At 36.1% G+C, this 21044-nt stretch overlaps 1 protein-coding gene across 3 annotated transcripts in view; it reads left to right on the top strand.

Annotated features, from left to right (window-relative positions):
- Window positions 1-21044, top strand: part of CPQ (carboxypeptidase Q) — a 1179997-nt gene that overhangs the window by 873106 nt on the left and 285847 nt on the right. For all 3 annotated transcript variants that reach the window (XM_053715230.1, XM_053715229.1, XM_053715231.1), the window contains exon 6: window positions 15906-15997. In XM_053715230.1, the coding sequence (XP_053571205.1) occupies window positions 15906-15997 (92 nt within the window). The remainder of the gene's footprint in view (window positions 1-15905; window positions 15998-21044) is intronic.

A 21044-nucleotide genomic window follows, 5' to 3' on the forward strand; every position in this document is an offset into this window, starting at 1 on the left:
ATATACCATAATCATCCCGACACTAGAGTGATACACAACACTTTATTATCCTTATTCACTCAAAGTACAATTATTACTTCTTGGGATACTATACTAATTTTATCCTCAACTGTATTACCTGTTAAGAGTGCCTGAATTTAGCTCACTCAAATTATTATTTAAACATAGTATATTTATTGGTCTCCCAATTATCTATCTCACATCCAATCACATCCAATTTACACTAGGATTTTTTCATATTTGAGTGGTCAATTTATCTGGTTACTTGAAATCTATTGCTACAGAGATTTAAGTTAATACATTCCTGGGTTTTTAACATTATTTTAAAGTCCAATAAAAGTTATGTTTTAATTTATTCCACTTAATCGCCTTCTGATAACGTTGTCTATTATTCCACCCATTTGACATGCTACCAAATGCTGAATCACTGGAAAGTGATGCAGCATATCTGTAAAAGCTGACATAAACAGAAAATATCACATGAACATCTTTTTAAAAAGGAAGATATTTACTTCATTATTTCCTCAGAAGTCACATCCTTTATAAAGCAACTTTAAAAACCCATTCTTGTCCTTGATTTTTACTCAGTACAATTAAATTTATTATGAAATCTTGCAAGATCATGGTGACATTGCATGAGTCACACTATTATAGCAAAATCCCATTGTATCACAGTAAAAAAAAGAACTAGAACTCAGCACTGATTGGTTGCCTGTTTTTTCACTATGCAGATAAAAGTAAAAAGAGTTGTTGAATGGTAACTGCTCACATAACAGTTCCCTGCTGAGCAGATCTTATATTTAAAAAAAGAAAACACAGGTATACATAATTTTCTTTCCACCAGTTGCATCAAAGATATATGACACTGAGAAGCTAAAGTTTATGAACCAAAAATGCTACCCAGGTTCTGAACCAAAAATGTACCAGATCCTAAGCTTACATTCCTGCTTTTGTTTGTGTGCACTTAACCCGCTGTGTAAATAATGCAAAAAAATGTAATAGACATCAATGAAGAAATAGTGTTAGTAAAAAAACTAACACCTGTGATTGCGAAATGACGATAGCTATAACATATTCCCCATTGATGTCTATGGAGACAAGAAAGTTTGTTATAATTCTAACACCCTAACATAAACCCCTAGTCTAAAAACCCCTAATCCGCCACCCCCAACATCGTCATCACTAAATGAACGCATTAACCCCTAATCCGCGACCTCCCCAACATCGCCAACTCTAAACAAAGCTATTAACCCCTAAACCGCTGCCCCAACATCGCCAAATCTAAACAAAGCTATTAACCCCTAATCTGATTTGAACAGTCAATAGGATTTAAGCAGCTCTCATCCTATTCACTGATTTGAATATTTCAGACAATAGGAATGCAAAGTACCCCAATATAAGCCGCGTACTTTGCATTCAATCTTCAGTGTGCGGCGGACAATCGCATGAAGAGGACCCTTCACATTGGATGTCTGGCTTTTAAGGGCAATGCCCATACAAATGCCCCTTTATGGGCAATGGGTATGTTAGTTTTTTTGTTAGAGTTACGTCTTTTTTATTTTGGGGGTTTTGGTGGGTGGGGTGGTTTTATGTTTAGGGGTTAATTTGTATTATTTTATGTAACAGAGCTGATTTCTTCAGGGCAATGCCATACAAAAGGCTCTTTTAAGGGCTATTGGTAATTTTGTGTTAGATTAGGGGGTGTTTTTATTTTAGGGTGGCTTTTTTGTTTTATAGGGGTATTAGATTCGGTTTAATTGTTTTTTATTTTGGATAATTTCTTTATTAGATAGAGTTTGTTTTTGGTTATGTTAGTTTTTTTTTTTTCCATAGTGTTTTTTTTATTTTCGGTATCTTTTATTTTTTTTAAATAGTAATGTTAGGTTTATTTATAGTTTAAGCTTAGGTTTTATTTATTTCACAGGTAAGTTTTTATTTATTTGAAGGTAGTAATATTGTAAGTTTAATTTAAAGTTAGGGGGGGTGTTAGGTTTAGGGGTTAATAGTTTAAATTAATTTGTCGTAATGTGTGGGGTCGGAGGTTTAGGGGTTAATAGGTTTATTTTAGTAGTAGCGATGTGGGGGGCTGGCTTACTGAAACCTCTGTTTTACATTATACAGTACATGGGATCTTTGTTTGCTAGTGTACGCTCTCCATATTTCCAAAGGGGGAGCCTTAGGCTCCAAAACAGTCAAAGTAATAAACTATAGCTGTGATGTTAAAGAGTAATGATATAGGCATGTAATAAAATATATAATGAGGGGTCCCTACAGGCCCATTCAAGGTATAGATAATAATAAATTGTAGGATGAATATACCAGCGGGTAAGCACCGCTTCAATTGATATAGTATAGCTGATGCATGACAATAATACACAGAATAATTAATCTATCTATCTAGGGAGGGAGGAATATTTCTCAATTAGACCTCTCATTTGGTTGCACCCAGTAGTCTGCTCTGTATTGGGATTAGTTTAGTAAACTTATACACAGTTAAAACCATATGCTGGAACCGTGTATGGAGGGGAAGAGGATGAGGGGGGACACTACTACTCTAGTATCATCCTACCATGATGGTGATTAAAGCGTGTTAAAGGTGAAGTAGGAGTTGTTCATTTGAGGCTTATTACAGGTTCCTAAGTAGCTTATTCAGAAGGATTAGGGCCTCCTCCCTTCCCAGGAATATTATGAGTTGGCACAGGTTTAGTTGTTGGCAGGTCTATCTAGTAAGAGCATACTAAATATAAATTACACAATAATAAAGTACAAACAAATCCGACCTAGTGATCTGTGACCCTGGCTTAAGAGATAGGTGAGATGAATAAATCTACAGGTTATATTAGGGATGCTGCATAACACCCATGCTTTCAAAACTGAGTACTACGCCCCCAGAACAATACTTTAGTAAAAATGTGATATGTTGGGGCCAAAGATCAAAGTGAGGGGACTTAAACTAGGAATCAACAACATTGCAAATTGTGTTGGGGAACAGACAAAACAGTTGAGCTAAATGAGTTGCAATAAGTGTATATTACTACTCGCAATGTCTTAAAATGATATTGTTTCACCCCACTCCTATAGGGAGAGTGGAGCTTGGAGTATACATATAATTCTGTCTTAGGATAGTCCCAATTGCCATTTGCGATGCTTCAGCATCCAATGTGCTCCTATGTCCATCCAATCCAGGAGCTGGTAGTCGCTCCAAAGCCAGCAAAATTTCTGAAACAAGAGACCATGATACAAGGCTGCTAGGACAATAGTTCTGGTCATGTCCACAGAATCTCCGCTCGGTAACACCTCTGGGGCAGCCATCCGATCCAAGAAGCAGAGTAAGTTCAAGTAGCCTTCAAGGGGCTCGGCTGCATCCCCCCCCCCATAGAGGCTCTGAGGCAAAGTCCCCATTACACAGCCAGATATGGGTCACTGGCCGTATCATGGTGTTGGCAGACCCAGCTGTCATAGCTGCTTCCATATCATGAAACTCAGACTCACATTCTGTAGTAAAATATCTCTGTTGTTCAGTAGATGTTTCTCTGTAGATAAGATGTTCTGTACTCCTGCTGTTACAATTAGCTGATTTCCCACCAGTGGAAGGGGTTCCGGTCCTGTGTCTGTAATCGAGGGGCCCACATAATCTCCATGCTGTATTAGTGATTTGAGATTGGCAAAGCTGTGAGTCATTTGCTGCTCCAAGTTATAAATAAGGGTGCGCAGTGTGTCATGGAATTCCTCCCTATTAAGCGCAGCCATACTGAACTGGTTTTACCCCCGTTCTCGGGGAGGGGGGGGGGGTTAATAGTAGTTATAGGCCGACTCTCACCATCTCTTCGGCTTAGTTCTGGTCTAGGGTCTAGTCAGTCAGGCACACTAAAATATTTGTATGGCTCCGTTCAGCTTGACATTGCAAAACCCTTGTATGGTCTGTGGATGTTGGCTTCTGTAGGATTTAAGTGATATTCAGTGTAGAATCCACATCAATTTCAGAGCTGCTGGAGGTTGCGACTCATCATGGCCGCGGCTAGACACGCCCCCCCCCCCCCGTTATGAGTTTTTTAAAAAACATTTTTGTTTTGCAAAATTGATAACTACTGACCTTTGGTTGCGGAATGGATCTTGGCAATATAAGCTATAATGCTAGCGGAATAGCCGTTCCACTCTCAAAAGCAATTTTTGAGTGTGGAATGGATCATTGCGGTATAGGCTAAAACGCTAGCGGTATTGCTGTACCACTGCGACTTGTAATACGGGTGAGCTGACTATTCCGCCAGCAAAGGCCAATTTTTCACCAGTATAGCCGAACCACATAATTTGTAATCTAGGTCAAAGATACCAAGAGAACGAAGAAAAATTGAGAATAGGAGTAAATTTAAAAGTTGCTTAAAATTGCATGGTCTATCTGAAGCATGAAAGAAAATATTTGGGTTTCATTTCCTTTTAATCATTATATGGTAAGTCCCGTTTTCAAACTGATTCTCTTTTCATTTGTTAAAATGCAAAAAAATTGCATTGAAAGATATAGGAGAAGTTTTAGGAAAGGCTGCAGCCAAAATTCATGTACAGTTTTCAAATCTTGCAGGGCTTGATTTTCTGGTTAATAATATTTATAGCTTTATTTGAAATATTCCTTCAGTAAATGCAAAAGTCCATGAATGCATTTTTGTTTTTTGTTTTGTTTATAAACAATTTGGTGATATACTTATAATAGAAAAAACGCTTCTAGAGAAAGCTATCTCAGTTTCACCAGCATATGCTCATATGCCCAATATACCTTAAATCAAAGCCTGTGTTTGCTTCAAAAAGTGAAAGTGGTTTGTATGATGCACATTTGTCATTAGAGACACAGGTGCCTATCTATCAAGCCAGAAACAGCAGTTATGAAGAAGCGGTCACAAAGACCGCTGCTCCATAACCCTGGCCGCCTGCTCTGAGCAGGTGGACAGACTTCGCCACAAATGGGCCACCAGCAGGGGGGTGTCAATCAACCCGATCGTACTCGATCGGGTTGATTGACACCCCCCTGCTGGTGGCCCATTTTCCGCGAGTCTACAGGGGGCGGCGTTGCATTGCGTTGTGAGCTGCTGGTGCATTGCTGAATACGGAGAGCGTATTGCTCTCCGTATTTAGCGAGGTCTGTCGGACCTGATCCGCACTGTCGGATCACGTCCGACAGACTTTGTTAAATAGAGGCCACAATATATGCCACCTAACGTTTATCTCTGATAAATATTTTGCCAGCAATAAAAGAGCAATAGGTTTTAAAGTTATTAGTAACCAATTATGTGTATCCAGCCCATATTATGCTCATGAATGGTCAGTCATTTAATAGGAAGGTTGTATCATTCATCACGTTACTATATTAATGCTTTTGAATATTCAATTTTGCTCCCTTTGTCTATATTTATGCATGTGTACAAACACTTAAATATATCATTATTGCACAGAATAAAACATTTATTTGATCTCATTGTTGTTTATTTTGTAGCATAATTTAAATGTCTACAAAGACTGTCAAAACTTTACCAAATACTGTTTCTAATCTATATTTTCCTTGCTTTCAGTAACATTCAATTAATTGAAATCATTTTCTAAATAATAGGTTTCAGCTGTTCAGTTAGAGGAAGAACATTAAGCATCTAAGTTATTCCAAGAGGATATTCTGTATCATTTATTGCAAACCAAGTATTGGTTTCTCGTTTCATACCCAATGCTTTATGAGAAAGAGAACAATGTATAATTGAGTGGTTCGTGTAGGCATTTACACTCAGTATTGCTCGGTTTTTTGATCATGTACTTTATCATTAAGAAATTTTTATTGTATTCTTTGCATGCTACATTTCTTATGCCAAAAAAATGACAAACCTAGTTTTAATAAAGAATACAGGCATGCAGTATTAACCGCGTAAAGAGACACTGTAATCATAAATGTTCAATGATCCATATGAAACAGAAACATTTTAACACATTTACAATTTTGTCTGACAAAAAAAGGAAAAAACTGTTTACAGTTAAACTAATATACCAGTGTCAATTTTGCACTTCCTACTAATGCTTACGTCCATCAAGCTTTAGCAGGAAGCTTATATCAACCAATGAGCATTAAGAGGAAGTACAAAATTGATACAATTGTATTAGTTGCAGTTTTACTTCAATTTTTTTCCTGCACAAAAAAAAGTTTACATGCTGCATTTTCATATGAATTGCTAAAAATGTTGTAGTGCAGTATCCCCTCAACTGTCATAGAGACCTGCAACACAGCACTAAAATGTCCATCAACCACCAGAACTTACTCCACAACCTCATAAATGGTCTGGCTCTGCCTAAATAAAGAGTCTTTTGGATGGGTAGGATATCAGCTTTTAACATGATGCTGCTACCCAAATTAACCTACCTGTTTCACTGCTTACCCCTAAAACTTCCCTCTACTCTTATAAATAACTACCAATCTCTTCTCAACTCCTATGTGTGGGCAAATACACACCCACAAATATCTAGACATATACTCAAAGCCCCAATAGATAAAGGGGGACTAGGCTACCACAGTCTTAGATTATACTATGAAGCTGTGATGCTTTCCCACATTCCAGCCTGGGGCAACCCAGGCAAGCGCCCAAGATGGTACGACCTCGAACAGGCCTTTCTTCAACACAGTGTCCTATTTTATCTGAACTCATATGGATCCCACAACATTGTAGAACCCGCACTATCGCCCCAAACCTCTTCATGAATTATTGCTTAACCACATGGTTTAAACTCTGCCACTCACTCTCTATCGCCCCACACACCCCTCCCCAATACAAAGTATCAAGGGCCTTATTCAAGGCCTTCATGAGTCCAATCCCAAATACTGGGATTGCCTTGACATACAAACAGTTAGTGACTTATACTGTGGACAAAACTGTCTTTCTCCTACTGAAATAAGTAACCACCTAAACCTGCCTTCAAAACTAAACTTTGAATCAACCAGATTCCACTCCCTGTTATATAGCTGGGGATTCTTCCGTGCAAAACCCAGAGTAATGAGTCCCTGGGAATCCAGATGGAAAGCGGGTCTCTAAGGATATAAACCACTTACCTGACATTACAAACTTCTCTTAAATTGCCCTTACATGCATAAAACACACAATGGGGCATATGTATCAAGCTCCGGATCGAGCTTGATGCCCCGTGTTTCTGGCGAGCCTGCAGGCTCGCCAGAAACAGCAGTTATGAAGCAGCGGTCACAAAGACCGCTGCTCCATAACCTGTCCGCCTGCTCTAAGCAGGCGGACAGACATCGCCGGAAATCAACCCGATCGAGTATGATCGGGTTGATTGACACCCCCCTGCTGGTGGCCTATTGACCGCTAGTCTGCAGGGGGCGGCGTTGCACCAGCAGGTCTGTCGGACCTGATCCGCACTGTCAGATCAGGTCTGACAGACCTTGATACATATGCCCCAATATCTTATCCTGGGAAAAAGACCTAAATATAGCAATTCCACCTAAACAATGGTCGATAGCCATTACTGACACTAAAAAAGCTATACATTGCATTACCTTATTTGAACTCTATTACAACTTATTAACGTGATGACACTGGGTCTCAAGCAGACTACATAAAATATCACCACAAAACCTCTCAACTTGTTGGAGAGGATGTGGAAACCTGGGAGATGACTTACACATATGGTGGAACTGCCCCACAATCCAACATTTCTGTCCTTGAACCTTGCTCCCAATTAAGACTCCCGGCAGGGAATTCCCCAGAAATGCACTTGTTGCATCTACAACTCCCCAAATTACCTAAACCACATAAATATCGCTATATCATGATGGCGACCAAGCTGTCTATAGCCAGGCACTGGAAACAACAGGTGGCTCCCACTATTCTCAAAGTCAAAGAAATCTTGCTATATATTAGAAACATGGAAGAGGCAGTATTTCTCAATAGAGGATTCTTAGATCTGCATTGTGCAATCTGTGAACCCAGGGACTCCTTGAATCCTACTTCCTAGCTATTAGACTCCCGCTTACATCTCCACCCGCCTAATCCTACCTTTGGGGGGGGGGGTTCTTTCCCTCTTATCTCTTTTCACTTTCCTCCCTCTCTCCCATCCCCCCCTTCTTTCCTGAGCATCCTGAGGAATACCGACTCCCAAACTATATTGATTTCCCAAGAACTCATTTAGCACAGCTACCTGTTGCAAAGTAAATAAATCCCCTTATTGAATTATAGTATACTAATAGACATTGTTTCATATGTAATCTGTTACAATTTTCAACTGTTTACTCATAGAATGGTACCTAATCTTTATGGTACCATAAGTACTCTATACACTCCTCAACAATACAGGATTACAAAGTTGAGGAAACTACAAAAACCAGAAATACCATCACCTCAATTTACCTTTTTGAGACGCTTCATCTTGGACCCTGAGTACTATGTTTTGTGGATAAAAATTACCTGTCTCATGTTTGTATAACTATTTTTTTGGTGTTTCACTAATTATAAATTAATTTATTAAATTATAATAATTTATTAAATTATTTAATAATAATAAAAAAATGTCTATCACAGGTAAATAAAAATATTAATAGAAATGTAGCTTTTGCTAAGAATTTTATACAGTCCACTCCATGTTTTTATTTAATAGTGTGTAAAGGTCCATATGGTATAAATTCAGTTCCATGGTGCTTGCAAAATGAAGACAAAGATTAAAGGAGAATTTCCGCATAAGACCGTATTCTGCATTATTCCTTAGCTGTAATATTCTTTTAATTAAATTTACATATTATATTTTCTAGAAAGCTGGATTTTTGAGAAAACACATTTCAGTTTAGACTCATTCCTATAATATCAGTTGAAAAGGATTTTTTAGATCTTTTAAAATAGAATGCTACATTTTCATGTGACTTTCATTGTACATGATGCAGTATCCTTTGGTTTACATTTCAGTAAAATGACCAGAGGATTTCTACTAACATTCTTGTCACTTTCAGTTCAAGAAATTACAAACAAATGGCACCGATACACGTAGCAAGGCATTATATACCTCTGCAGCCTCAGCAGTCTCCGTCCCACATATTTCTAAAAATACTGCTACATTTATCTCATCAGTAATTCACTCCACATTTTTATACTAATTTTCTTTTATCAGCTTAACTACAATCATCCACTTAGCTGATTTAGTTTCCCATTCCAACTATTTGTCTTAAGGAAATGAAACATTTAGGGCCGGATTACAATTGGCACAATATTTTTTTTCTCACTAGTGTACTAACTGTGCTCATAGTAAAAAATGAGTGAGCCTGCATTAGCACACGTATTACAAGTTGAAATTAAAAAGGTAAGGGACGAGCATAAGACTTCAGGACTTTGGATTTCTCTACCATATTAAATCCTCCGATAAACTTCTACGTGGTGCATTAAAGAAATTATTATTAGTTTTCGCTAATAGGAATTTCAAATATTTCTATTCAAAACACATTAAAACATTTAAAAAATGAATAAAAAATATTTCAAGGTATTTGAATGGAAAGGGTACAAAAGTGTGTGTGTATGTGTATATATATATATATATATATATATATATATATATGTGTATGTGTGTGCGTGTGATTGTACATGTGTATAAATGTGTATTTATGTGTTTATAGGTGTAAATATGTATGTGCACACATGCATTAATAAGGTGTATTTATGTATGTATGTGTGCACATACATATTTAGACCTAAAAACACTAAAATACACATGTATACACATATACAGTTGTCTGAAAAAGAAAGTACACCCTCTTTGAATTCTATGGTTTTACATATCAGGACATAATAACAATCATCTGGTCCTTAGCAGGTCTTAAAATTAGGTAAATACAGCCTCAGATTAACAACAACACATGACATATTACAATGTGTCATGATTTATTTAACAAAATAGATTTCTTCTGTCCAAAATTTCATTCCAAAAAACCCTCTAAAAGCAAAAGCCTTTTTTTTAATGTGTTCAGGATTAGAACTCATGGGACTGATCCATCCAGTTCCAATGGCCAATCAAGGGCTATTTTGGATCTAAAAGCCTTGAACAAGTTTCTAAGAGTTCTCACAATCAAAATGGAAACAATCGGCTCTATCCTTTGGTCAATTAATTTTCAGTATCTCAGATATGCCTCTCTGGACGAACTTTTGTTGCTCTTGGTCTGGCTACTGCTCCCACAATTTTTACAAAGGTTCTGGGAACCCCGTTGTCTGTGATCAGAGCTCAGGGTATTTTTGCGGCTCTACACCAGGACAATATCTTTGTTCATGCTCCATCTTTAATTTGAGCATTTTCTCATACCAACAATCTTTTGTTGTTTCTTCAACAACATGTTTGGGGAATTAATGTTCCAAATAGCTCTCTAATTACAACAGACAAATGTCTCTGAAGGTTGGGGTGCAGTATGGAGGTCTAGGAGAGCACAGGGGCTTTAGTTTCCTCTGGAAGTGAGGTCACTAATAAATGTATTAGAACTTTGAGCAATCTTCAGGGCCCTGGAGTCTTATCTATGTTTTCAATCCAATAATGTCACAGCTGTGGCATATATCAATCATCATGGGAGAACATGCAGTTCTCTAGCATTGAAGGAGGTGTCTCTTATTCTTCAATGGGCAGAAAATAATTTCTGCATAATTTCTGCTATTTATTTTCAAAACATGAATAACTGTGAAGTAGATTATCTCAGTCGTCAATCCCTTCATCCAATAGAATGGTTACTTCATTCAGTTGTCTTTATTCAGATAGTTAAGAAGTGGGGTCTTCCAGAGATAGATCTGGAGTCTTCTTGTTTCAACAACAAGCTTCTGAGATATTTTTAAGGATCAGGAATCCTCATTTGAAGTTTGTAGATGCAGCGCCTTGCCTGGCATACATTTTTCAATCAAGCATGAGCTGTGATCAGTAATTCTGATAGTTTTAGTTTAGCCCCTTAAAACTTGGTACGTTGACTTAGTGCATATGTCCCACTTCCTTCATGGCCTCTTCCTCTACGTCCTGACCTGTTATCTCAAAGTACATTTTATCATCAAGATCTTGATTTTCTCAACGTGACGGCTTGGATTTTGAATATGATGAATATATTGAACATGAATGACTTGCATAATTTTGAAACAAAAAGGTTTCTCTGAAGCTATTGTAAATTATTTAATACAGTCTAGGAAAGATGTTTCACAAAATATGGAAACATTTTCTTCTGTGAAATAAAGAATTTTAATTGGTATTCTTTTAGAATTTCCAGAATTCTCTAATTTTTGCAAGAGGGTTTGGATAAGTATCTTCTAGCTCTTGAAAAGGTCAAACATCAGCTATTTCAGTTCTTTTTCTCAAGAAAATCACTAATCCTCCTGATGTTAAGAGTTTTGAGTGAGCGTTAGTCAATGTATGTCCAGTTATTATTCCAATTTCTCCACTTTGGAATTTTAATTTGGTTTTAAGAGATTTGCAGTTTTGCCATTTATACCTTCTATTCTATAGACAATTATTTTCTAGTGCTTTCTTCTGCTAGAACAATCTCCCAATTATCTGCTCTTTCTTGTAAAAGTGCTTATTTAGTTTTTGATCACTATAAGGCTGTTTTAAGAACCAGATTGATTTCTTGCCAAAGGTAGTTTCTTTGGTCATCATCGATAGGGAAAGAATAGTTCCTTCCCTTTGTCCTAATCCTAAGAGTTTCTATAGAGTGCCCTGTAAATAATTTAAATGTAGTTAGAGCATTACATTTTTATCTTCAGACTATAAAGGATTTTAGGCAGTCCTCCAGTTCATCTTTTCTCAGGTCCTTTCAATAAACAGAAGGCCTCAGCCATTACTTTGGCTTCTGGGATAATACTTTTTATTCACAAGGCTTTCTTGGAGGTGGGAAAGTTTTTCATGGAGTATTTTTATGCTCACTCTTCCAGATCAGTTTCTACTTTTTGGGCTTTAAAAATTAGGATTTGGTTAAACAATTTTGCAAGGCAGAAACAGGGCCATCCCTGCCTTTTTCTAATTTCTACCACTTAGATGTTTTGCTTTTTCAGAAACACCTTTTGGTAGGAAAGAAATTAATGTATCTGGTAAGCATGAATTTTGTTTTTATCTATCTATCTATCTATCTATCTATGTATCTATCTATCATCTATCTATCTATCTATCTATCTATCTATCTATCTATCTATCTATCTATCTATCTATCTATCTATCTATCTGTCTGTCTGTCTGTCTTCCTATCTATCAGGCTGTCTGACTGTCTGTCTGTCTGTCTATCTATCTATCTATCTATCTATCTATCTATCTATCTATCTATCTATCTATCAATCAATATATGTATATATACAGTATACACTGAATATATATATATATATATATATATATATATATATATATATATATATATATATATATATATATATATATATATATATATATATATATATATAAAATTAGATTTTTTTTTATTTATTTTTAAAGCACCACTGTTTCTTTAGGAGCCTGCAACAATACAACTTCACCATATACTGCTAAATAATGTAGTGTGTATAACACTGTTAAATAATTTATTGGTATTTATTGTAAGGATTTTGTTTAACAATTTAAAAAAATATCTATGATTTACTTCTTTCTAGCTTTGTCTATATTTTAAAATATAAATTATTGATCAAATAGTGAAATATACTTTTGTGATAAGACAAATAACAGAAGTAAAATCAATATCATTATAACTTGTTTCAATATTGTAGTTGTCTCATAAATGATCTATGTTATTGGTTACAACAAGAACGTACACCCTGTAGTCTCAAATCATTCAAGCTATCAATCCATATTTACAAGACGTGATATACAAAGTCTAGAGCTTACCTTTGCCTCTTAAAACAAAATATCATTCTTACAAAAATGTCAGCAACTCTTATTTTCTCATCCGTGGAAGAAACAAACATAACATATAGGTGATATTTTTGGGATGAACTGGAGAAAATGCTATTGCCGTTTTCTCAGCAACTTGTCAGACATAATTCATTCTTTAAACACTTTACTTTTTCTGAGATTCTGAAAGAATACTTACATACACATATAAATACATGAAAACCTATGTACACACATATAAATACATGAAAACCTATGTACCACATATAAATACATGAAAACCTATGTACACACATATAAATACATGAAAACCTATGTACACACATATAAATACATGAAAACCTATGTACACACTTATAAATACATGAAAACCTATGTACACACATATAAATACATGAAAACCTATGTACACACATATAAATACATGAAAACCTATGTACACACATATAAATACATGAAAACCTATGTACACACTTATAAATACATGAAAACCTATGTACACACATATAAATACATGAAAACCTATGTACACACATATAAATACATGAAAACCTATGTACACACATATAAATACATGAAAACCTATGTACACACATATAAATACATGAAAACCTATGTACACACTTATAAATACATGAAAACCTATGTACCACATATAAATACATGAAAACCTATGTACACACATATAAATACATGAAAACCTATGTACACACATATAAATACATGAAAACCTATGTACACACTTATAAATACATGAAAACCTATGTACACACATATAAATACATGAAAACCTATGTACACATATAAATACATGAAAACCTATGTACACACATATAAATACATGAAAACCTATGTACACACATATAAATATATATATATATAAACATACCTGCTTTTTTAACACCTGAGACCGCATATCTTTGAGCCCTTATAACTTTATCATTTTTTTAAATCATCTGTACTTTTAAATGTATTTTTGATGTGTTTTGTGACACTTTTTTGTTTTGCAAAACATTTAACCGGAGCTCTGAGGTCACACTATCCTGACGTGGGTTAAATTCAATTGTGCTTAATTGATCACTTTACTTTCAACTTGTAATACGAGGGCTCCATCCGACGCACGCAAACAGCCACGACAAACCTGATATAGTTTGCGCTTAACTGTTAGCGCGCCACTAGTATTCTGGCCCTTAGTACTATTACATCATCCCAGTATTTCAACTGGCCATATAGAAACATTTAATGTTATTGAGTGCCATTGTAAGTTTGCAAACCATGCAACAACTTATCAGAAATTTAGTGATAGATGCTCAGCTGCTGTGGTGTCATTTCTATTCTTGTATTCACTTCCTGTATATCTTTTCTGGTTAACTAAAAAACACCATGTGCTCGATGTACAAAGCAGCAGATGCTACTTTAGAGCACATGCAAGCTAAGGGAAGCATGCTTCTTACCTTCTCCTCCACTTCTGAGATGGTGGTGGGCATAAATCTCCTTAAACACATTCATATGGGTGATTGGCAGCCTCTGGTACAATTGGTTCAATGTCCGGGTGCCTATTTGCTGTAAAGACAGTGTAAAGGTTCCTAAGTCAGGATCTTTGTCCGCCCACCCTTTAATACATTTCCCCCCAGCGCTTTGCCCCAGAGTATGACTTTCTATTAAATGTTGACAGCCCTTCAAAATGAGTGACACTTATAAAGCTAGAAAGGACTGTGGATTTGCCATCAGAGGAGGAATTGTTCCCTCAAACAATTGGGTGACATGTTGTTAGCTTACAATTAATCCAAATATAAAAACCTGTATTATGGAGTATAATATAAAATTAATTATAGCCGTTTTCTTCTAGCTTAGATGCCGGGGCAGGAAGTTATAGCCTATTTTGTTTTTTTATATGAATATTTTTGTTATACTTCCATGAAATAAAAAATACACCAATTTAAAAATACAGGGAAAAGAAAGGAACTGCTAAGGGTAATAAGAAAATAAATATAAAATACATAGGGGGCATAATGACCCTTCTGAAGGAAAGAGAACTATAATCAACAACTAAGATATTGGTAACATTTTAATCCAACAATAATGGAAATGTGTAAGTATAGGACAACCAGCGACTCAGATCTAATATCTAGAACAAACTAGGCATCAGATTTAAATTAAAGGGACATGAAACCCAAATTTTTTTCTTTCATGATTCAGATAGAGAAGAGATATCCAGATAGGTAGCGTGCACATGTCTGGAGAACTAAATGACAGGAAATAGTGCTGCCATCTAGTGCTCTTTCTAATATATAACACTGTTGCTATATAGTGCTGACCAAACATGCACACTTCTGCTTTTCAACAAAGGATGACAAGAAAACAAAAAATGCTAATATAAGTAAACTGGAAATCAATTTAAAATTGTATGTTCTATCTGAATCATAAATGAAAAACATTGGGTTTTATTCTCTTTTAGAATACTGGAGAAGACAGGCAAGACCACTCTTCCAAGGGACTATAAGAAAAGATAAGGAGAAGTCTATGGGGCATATTTATCAAGCTCCGTATGGAACTTGATGACCTGTGTTACTGGCTCGCCAGAAACAGCATTTATGAAGCAGCGGTCACAAAGACCGCTGCTCCATAACCTGTCCGCCTGCTCTGAGCAGGCGGACAGACATCGCCGCAATTCAACCCGATCGAGTACGATCGGGTTGATTGACAGCTCTCTGCTGGCAGCCGATTGGCCGCGAGTCTGCAGGGGGCGGCGTTGCACCAGCAGCTCTTGTGAGCTGCTGGTGCAATGCTGAATATGGCGAGCGTATTGCTCGCCGTATTCAGCGTGGTCTGGCGGACCTGATCCGCACTGTCGGATCAGGTCCGCCAGATCTTGATAAATAGGGGCCTATGTATACACAGGTATGGGAAGAGGAAGTATAAGGGCTGCATACTACATAAGGTCAATCATTTTATGACTTTCCCAGGAGAAATTAATGTTAGACATAGCCTATGTTTTAATCAGTTGCTGTTGTATACATCTTCTCAATTTAAATACCTTTTATTTCTAGGTCTCCGCCCTAAAAGAACAGTTCGTCTAGTGCTTTGGACTGGGGAAGAACAAGGAGGAGTGGGGGCCCGTCAGTATTATGAGTCACACAAAGTAAGAGATGCTAAAAAATAACATTCATATTAAGTACTGGATAAAAGCATTGGAAGAAATTACAATTATAGTTTGGGTTTGAGATTTTTATAAGACAATTAATATAAAAACATACATAAGATCTATCATTATTGGAACTAAACATCATGATTTTTTAAATTGTCTTTACAAATAAACAATGATTGTCAGTAATTCTTGATTAAACAGAAACACATTGAAAATTGTATTTCTAAACAAAAGAAACTTTGCTAAATGGAAGAATTTTTAGTGTTGTTTCAAAATACATTTCCTAGCTTCTATACAATATCTCAATTTTAAAAGTATTGCTGAGGTGTAAAACTCACACAGATACCTATATGCTACCTCCCAAATGTAGATAAACTCTCACCAAATCGACATAAAGAAAAATAAATAACCAATAAAAAAGAGAGGTGCACCACAGGCTAGGTATTAGATTTCAAATGAATCATTTAAATAAATAGTACTAATTAGATAAATAGTTAATGAAATTGTGTGTAGTAATTAGATAAATAGTTAATGAAATTGTGTGTAGTAGTTAGATAAATAGTTAATAATTGTGTTTAGTACAAATTGAAAAACATAAAATATTTTATTAAATAGTAATTATCAATTAATTAAAACACCTGAAGTGCTTCAGATAAAAACTTGCGCATATGGGGTATATTTATCAAGCTCTGTATGGAGCTTGAGGCCCCTTGTTTCTAAAGACCACTGCTTCATTACTTGTCCGTCTGCTCTGAGGCCGCAGACAGAAATCAAGCCGATTGAATACGATTGGGTTGATTGACACCCCCTGCTAGCGGCCGATTGGCCGCAAATCTGCAGGGAGCAGCATTGCACCAGCCATTCACAAGAACTCCTGGCGCAATGATAAATGCTGACAGTGTATTTATCAATGTGTAGCGATGTGCAGCAGACATTATACACTACTTCGTATCATGTCTGCTCGCACATTGATACATATGCCCCTATATATGTACAAAAAGCAAATAATTTTTACTTCAAGTGTACTCTAAAAAGTTTTTCAATGGTAGAAAGAAATAGTCATCTGAACTGAAATTAAAAGTACTTTATATCAGTTTAGAATTCTGATGGTTAATTGTTATGAGTTGTATAAATTGGTGAGAAGCGGATTGAATTTGTAATACTTCTGTGTAGCCAAACAACCAACCGTTCTGGCGTTTCTTAACTTCTGAGTCATGGGATGATGATGTCACAATTGAAGTTACTTTGAGCAGACTTGCTCAATTCCTTCTTTGTAGTTGCTCCAATGTCATGTAGCAGTTAGAGTAATTGGGATTTATCTGGTCATCCCTCTGTATAGTAGTGTATTAACCACTTCAATGTTCACTTATGTTATGGGTCATGTGATGATGATGATGTCACAACTGACGTTGCTAAAAATCACTTGACTGTGTATCTTCTTCATAATTTGTACAATGTCATGCAGCGGTTACAGTAACATAGTAACATAGTAGATGAGGTTGTTAAAAGAAAGAAGTTTATCAAGTTCAACAAATCTTAATATACTTACAATAAAAGCTCCAGTTGATCTTAAATTAAAGGGACAGTCAACACCAGAATTGTTATTGTTTAAAAGATAATCCCTTTTTTAACCCATTCCCATTTTTTGTATAACCACAGTTATAATAATACAAGTTTTACCTCTGTAATTACCTTGTATCTAAGCCTCTGCAAACTACCCCCTTATTTCAGTTCTTTTGACAGACTTGCATTTTAGCCAATCAGTGCTCACTCCTAGGTTACTTCACGTGCATGAGCTCAATGTTATCTATATTAAACACGTGAACTAACGTCCCCTAGTGGTGAAAAACTGTCAAAATGCATTCAGATTAGAGGCGGCCTACAAAGTCTAAGAAATTAGCATATGAACCTCCTAGGTTTAGCGTTCAACTAAGAAAACCATGAGAACAAAGCAAAAATGGTGATAAAAGTAAATTGGAAAGTTGTTTAAAAGTGCATGCCCTATTAGATTTGTGTGAGTTTTTTTGGACTTGACTGTCCCTTTAAAAAATCTGACCCATTTAACACAAGCAATCATATCACTGAATTCTATTTCTAGCCAGAAATGTTTCTAAACCATTTTTAAATGTTTCTAAGGTATTGGCATTTAATACCTCCTTAGGAAATTAGTTCCACAGTTTGATTGCTCTTACAATGAAAAAACATTTAAATTTACTGAAATTAAATCTCCTTTCCTCCCACTTTAAATTGTGACCTATTGTCACAAACAAGTTTCTTGGAATAAACAGAGCTTTCACCATCTATGCATAATGGGCCTTGAATATATTTATATGAAGTAATCATGTCACTTTTCAAGCACCTTTTTCTAGAGAAAACAGACCCAGTTTCACTAGCCTCTCCTCATAGGTTAAATTCTCCATTCCCCTTATTAGTTTTGTGGCCCTTCTCTGAACATTTTCTAAGTCTACAATGTCTTTTTTTGAGATTTGTCACCAGAACTGCACTTCATACTCAAGGTGAGGTCTTTCCAGGGATTTAAAGAATAAAGAATGATGTCTCTTTTAATACATGTTAGTATCTTCTTACCAGAAATCACTGCCCTGCATTGTGCACCCATCTTTTGCTTGTTATCTATTACTACTCCCTTTCCTCCTCTGTTTGGCTAAGTCTAGTCCCATTTAAATAATAGATTGCCTGCTTATTTTTACTTCCAAAATGTAGAACCTTGCATTTTCCAGTATTAAATCTCATTTTCCATTTACCTGCCCATTCTTCTAATTTTTTTAGATCCCCTTGTAAAGCAAATTCATCCTCCACTGACCTAATGACCTTACACAACTTTGTATGATCTGAAAAAATTGAGATGTTGCTATTTAATCCTTGCTCCAAGTATTAATATATTTTTTTAAAAAACACAACAGGGCCTAGTACTGATCCCTGGGGGACTCCACTAATTACCTTTGTCCAATCTGAGTATGATCCGATTACTACTACTCATTGCTCCCTATCTTTTATCCAGTTATTTAGCCATGAGCTAACATTTTTTCAGCTATTCCCAATCCCTTCATTTTGTATATTAATCTCTTATGTCGCACTGTATCAAACACACTGTATCAATTTCTTTTTCAAAATCCAATTATATCAACTGATTCCTTTATCTATATTTTTACTTCTTTGTAGAATTTAATTGGATTAGTTTGACATGATCTATTTTTCATAAAACCATGCTGGTTGAACTCATAATCTTGTTTACACAAATATACTCATCAAAATAATCCATTATAATCACTTCAAGCATCTTCCCCTCTATTGACATCAGACTAACTGGTCTATAGCTTTGTGGATCAGCCCTTCTTCCCTTTTAAAAAGTGGCACCACATCAGCTTTACACCAGTCCTTGGTTGCTATGACTTATGATAGTGAGTCTTTAAAAATTAAGACTAAAGGTTTGGCTATAACAGTACTAAATTCATGTAAAACTCATGGGTGTACTCCATCTGGGCCTGGAGTTTTATTTAACTTAATATTGTCCAGTTGTTCAGGGTATGAGCTTGTATGTTCTAGTTTGTTTTAAATCATCTCCCATTGGTTCCTCTCTTGTGTATCCTGAAGAAAAGAATTGGTTTAGTACCTCAGCCTTCTCCCTATCGCTGTTAATCATGCTACCCTTCACACATTTTAATGTAACTATATTCTTCTTAGATTTTTTGGCCATTTATGTACTTAAAAAACCTTTTAGGGTTTGACTTGGAATCCTTTGCAATTAATCTTTCATTTTCAATTTTGGCTAATTTGATTACTTTTTTTGCATGATTTGTTACAGTAGTTATGATTTGGCTGATGGTTTCCCACTCAGTATTGCGTATTTGTAACTTAAAAAATAAATTGCAATTTTAACATGCAAAGTTACAAATGATTGATAAACTGTGCTGTACTGAGGGATGAATAGATAAATCAAAATTACCCCAAAAGCTACATGACTTTTGAACTGCTTCAAGGAAAGTATTGAGCAAATCTGCTCACAGCAATGTCAATTGTGATTTCATCGTCACATGACTCAGGAGTTAAGGAACGCCAGAGTATTTAGTTGCACCACTACACAGAAGGATCAAAATGTAATCTGCTTCTCGCCGACATATACAACTCAAAACAATTAAGCATCAGGATTCTAAACCAATATGTTACTTTTAATATAATTGAAACACTTTCACCTAGATTACGAGTTTTGCGTTAACAGGGGTGCGGTGCTAACGAGCAGTTTTCCCTCACCACTCACGTACAGACAACGCTGGTATTACGGGTTTTTACAAACCTGGCTTTAGCCGCAGAAAAGTGAGCAGAGAGCAACATTTTGCTACACATCTCAACTCAATACCAGCGCTGCTTACGGTAGAGGTGAGCTGGCAAAATGTGCTTGTGCACGATTTCCCCATAGGAATCAATGGGGGAGAGCCGGCTGGAAAAAAACCTAACACCTGCAAAAAAGCAGCGTTCAGCTCTTAACGCAGCCCCATTGATTCCTATGGGGAAATACATTTTATGTCTATACCTAACACCCTAACATGAACCCTGAGTCTAAACACCCCTAATCTTACACTTATTAACCCCTAATCCACCGCCCCCGACATCGCCGACACCTACATTATATTATTAACCCCCTAATCTGCCGCTCCGGACACCGCCGCCACCTACATTATACTTATTAACCCCTATTCTGCTGCCCCCAACATCGCCGACACCTACATTATATTTATTAACCCTTTATCTGCCGCCCCCCAATGTCGGTGCCACCTACCTACACTTATTAACCCCTAATCTGCCACCCCCAACGTCGCCGCCACTATATTAAAGTTCTTAACCCCTAAACCTAAGTATAACCCTAACCCCCCTAGCTTAAATATAATTTAAATAAATCTAAATAAAATAACTACAATTAACTAAATTATTCCTACTTAAAACTAAATACTTACCTATAAAATAAACCCTAAGATAGCTACAGTATAACTAATAGTTACATTGTAGCTATTTTAGGATTTATTTT

The sequence above is a fragment of the Bombina bombina genome, chromosome 5, assembly GCF_027579735.1.
Source record: "Bombina bombina isolate aBomBom1 chromosome 5, aBomBom1.pri, whole genome shotgun sequence".
In the NCBI taxonomy this organism is placed as follows: Eukaryota; Metazoa; Chordata; class Amphibia; order Anura; family Bombinatoridae; genus Bombina; species Bombina bombina.